The sequence below is a fragment of the Morone saxatilis genome, unplaced genomic scaffold, assembly GCF_004916995.1.
Source record: "Morone saxatilis isolate NCDOM2014 unplaced genomic scaffold, NCSU_SB_2.0 Contig21, whole genome shotgun sequence".
In the NCBI taxonomy this organism is placed as follows: domain Eukaryota; kingdom Metazoa; phylum Chordata; class Actinopteri; family Moronidae; genus Morone; species Morone saxatilis.
The window spans coordinates 16,476,292-16,478,627 of NW_023339774.1; the positions used below are offsets into that span (position 1 = coordinate 16,476,292).

The window sequence follows — 2,336 nt, forward strand, 5'->3', positions numbered from 1 at the left end:
TCCACAACTTGTAATTCAACTGTCAAAAGTGTGTGTATGTGTAAGTTTGTGAAGTCACAGCATATAACCCTCATCTCACCTGCTTTCCTGGAGAACATGTTGACAGGAGGACCACCACTCGGGGGTGCGGCAGGCCCTACAGGGCCGGGCATCATGGGGAAGCCAGAGGGAGGCGGTGGAGGGGGTTTACTCTGATAGATTATAAGGAAACCATAACATCAGAACTGGTTGATCTATAAAGCTTTAAGTTGCTCAGTTTAGACAAGAAAATTCAGTCTGCCTAAAAAAGTATAATTCTGTGTAACATTACAGACCTCCTCTTCAGGCTCGTTCAAATCGACCCATTTCTGTTTCTGTTCATCCCACACAATCTGACAATAAAGAACATATTTGCCGTTAAATAGTACATTAACTAAACTTGTGAAAAAGATGTGACAATGAATACAGACGAATGCTAACATAACACCTGCACACACAAGAGCTATGACTTACAGATTTGTTTTTATCATCTGGCAAGTGAGCCTCATTCTTCCCTTTCCTATAGATCCAGCTTAGCCAGCTACCACCACCACCCTGCGTGAAAGAAAGGAATCCGCACTGATCACTAATGAACGCTGTAGGAGCACCAATTGGAGATCTGAATGCTCGTGTGAGTATGAACCTTTTTCGGGGAGTCCTTCTTGACTTTCTTGGGCTCCTCTTTGTGGGGCTGTTCAGGAATAGAGGGCGGAGGTGGAGAGACCTGTTTGACAGCCGAGTTGCTCCGCTCTCTTCCACCAGAGTGAGTGGAGGATTCAGAGGTGGTGCGCGAGCGACGTCCTGAAGGCTGTAGAACAGAAAATACTGGTCAGAAGAATATATACAGAGAGACAGCCTCATGTAGAACAAGCTTGTTTTTGGAGTGCCTTGACATGGACAAGCTTCCTGTATTAACTGCATGCAGCACAGCATTTACACTGCTTTGATAAACTGCTCTGTCCTATGGTATCCATTTAGAGGTTAAAGTGATGGGTCATTTGGGGCTGAAGACTACAAGTTTAAAAATGAATAGAATCTGTGGGTGTGGAGTTAGAAAAAAGTGAGCTTATCAGAACTCTGTAGCTCCACATCTCAGCTTGAGGTTTAAACCTACAATTGCCGCTACAGACAAACCACAGTCGAGTTATATAGTAATATGTAATAAGAAGTAATAAAAAAGTGTAAATGTTATCTCTGGTTTTGTTCTTCGATTTTGATTATTTGTCTATTTTACTGTTCATTGCGAGTCAAAAGATGTTAAAGAACTACAATGCTCAATTGACTTAGTACTGTTTGAACACTCAAACTGTAGAGTTTCAATTCATTTTCTGGAAACTTAAGCCAAGTTAAAATACCATGTATAATTAGCTGTGCAGCCCTATACTTTTTTTCCTGGGCACATAAACAACCTTCTCCATATCCGTTCTGAAAACAAGTGCAAAACCAAACAAGGCATGGACACATTAAACAGAAGAACCACCATCACATCACATATTTTAGCAGTTTGTATGTGAAACACAAACGTACCATATGCATTGAAGATTGTGAAGTAGTCCTTGATCTCCTCCCAGGACCCTGCAGCACCAGAAAAATACAACATAGTTTTCTGTTACATGTACCCAACACAACACAGCAAGTACACAGAGAATTGCTGAAATTATATATATTTTTTTTAGATATTCAAACATCTAGATAATGACCATGTGAGCCATTTGGTCATAGAAGTCCATCTTCGGTGTGAAGGAGCTTCTGGGTGGGGAGGATGATATTGGTTGACCAATGTTCATCTCTGGCGGGGCCTGGGACATTTGCTCCATGGGTGGCATATGCCCGGGAGAAGGGGGCATGTGCTGAGACATGTGCTGAGGCATGTGCTGAGGCATGTGTTGAGGCATGTGCTGAGGCATCTGGGGTGGCGGGTGATTCATCTGTACAGGTGAATGCGGCATCTGAGGGGTCATGTGTGGTGACATTTGGCTCGGCTGCTGATGGGCTCCTGGATACATTTCTGACTGCTCAGGTTGAGGCTGGAAGGGAGGAGGGGCAAAGCCAGGATCCTGTGGAGGGTAGCCTGAGATGGGGATCTGGCCTGGTGGTCCAGTGGGGGGCACTGGGTAGAACTGGGGCACATCATTGGAGGGTAAAGGCTGAGGAGGGGCCATGCCATCTTGGAGGATGGAGGTGGGAGCTGAGAAAATGTAGAAATGTAGAATGTAGAAATGTAGAAATGAGATCTGATGCATTTTGAATCTAGCTCACAGTAAAAAGGAGACCACAAGAGCACTATTACAACACATACACATTTACACACACACACA

The 2,336-nt window shown here is 44.0% G+C and overlaps 1 protein-coding gene across 3 annotated transcripts in view; it reads right to left on the minus strand.

Annotated features, from left to right (window-relative positions):
• The window catches only part of sec16a (SEC16 homolog A, endoplasmic reticulum export factor), a 17,786-nt gene that overhangs the window by 3,767 nt on the left and 11,683 nt on the right, over window positions 1-2,336 (minus strand). For all 3 annotated transcript variants that reach the window (XM_035667433.1, XM_035667432.1, XM_035667431.1), the window contains 6 exons: window positions 1,719-2,206; window positions 1,546-1,593; window positions 662-826; window positions 493-573; window positions 315-371; window positions 80-191 (listed from right to left, as the gene is read on the minus strand). In XM_035667433.1, coding sequence (XP_035523326.1) covers window positions 80-191; window positions 315-371; window positions 493-573; window positions 662-826; window positions 1,546-1,593; window positions 1,719-2,206 — 951 coding nt within the window. The remainder of the gene's footprint in view (window positions 1-79; window positions 192-314; window positions 372-492; window positions 574-661; window positions 827-1,545; window positions 1,594-1,718; window positions 2,207-2,336) is intronic.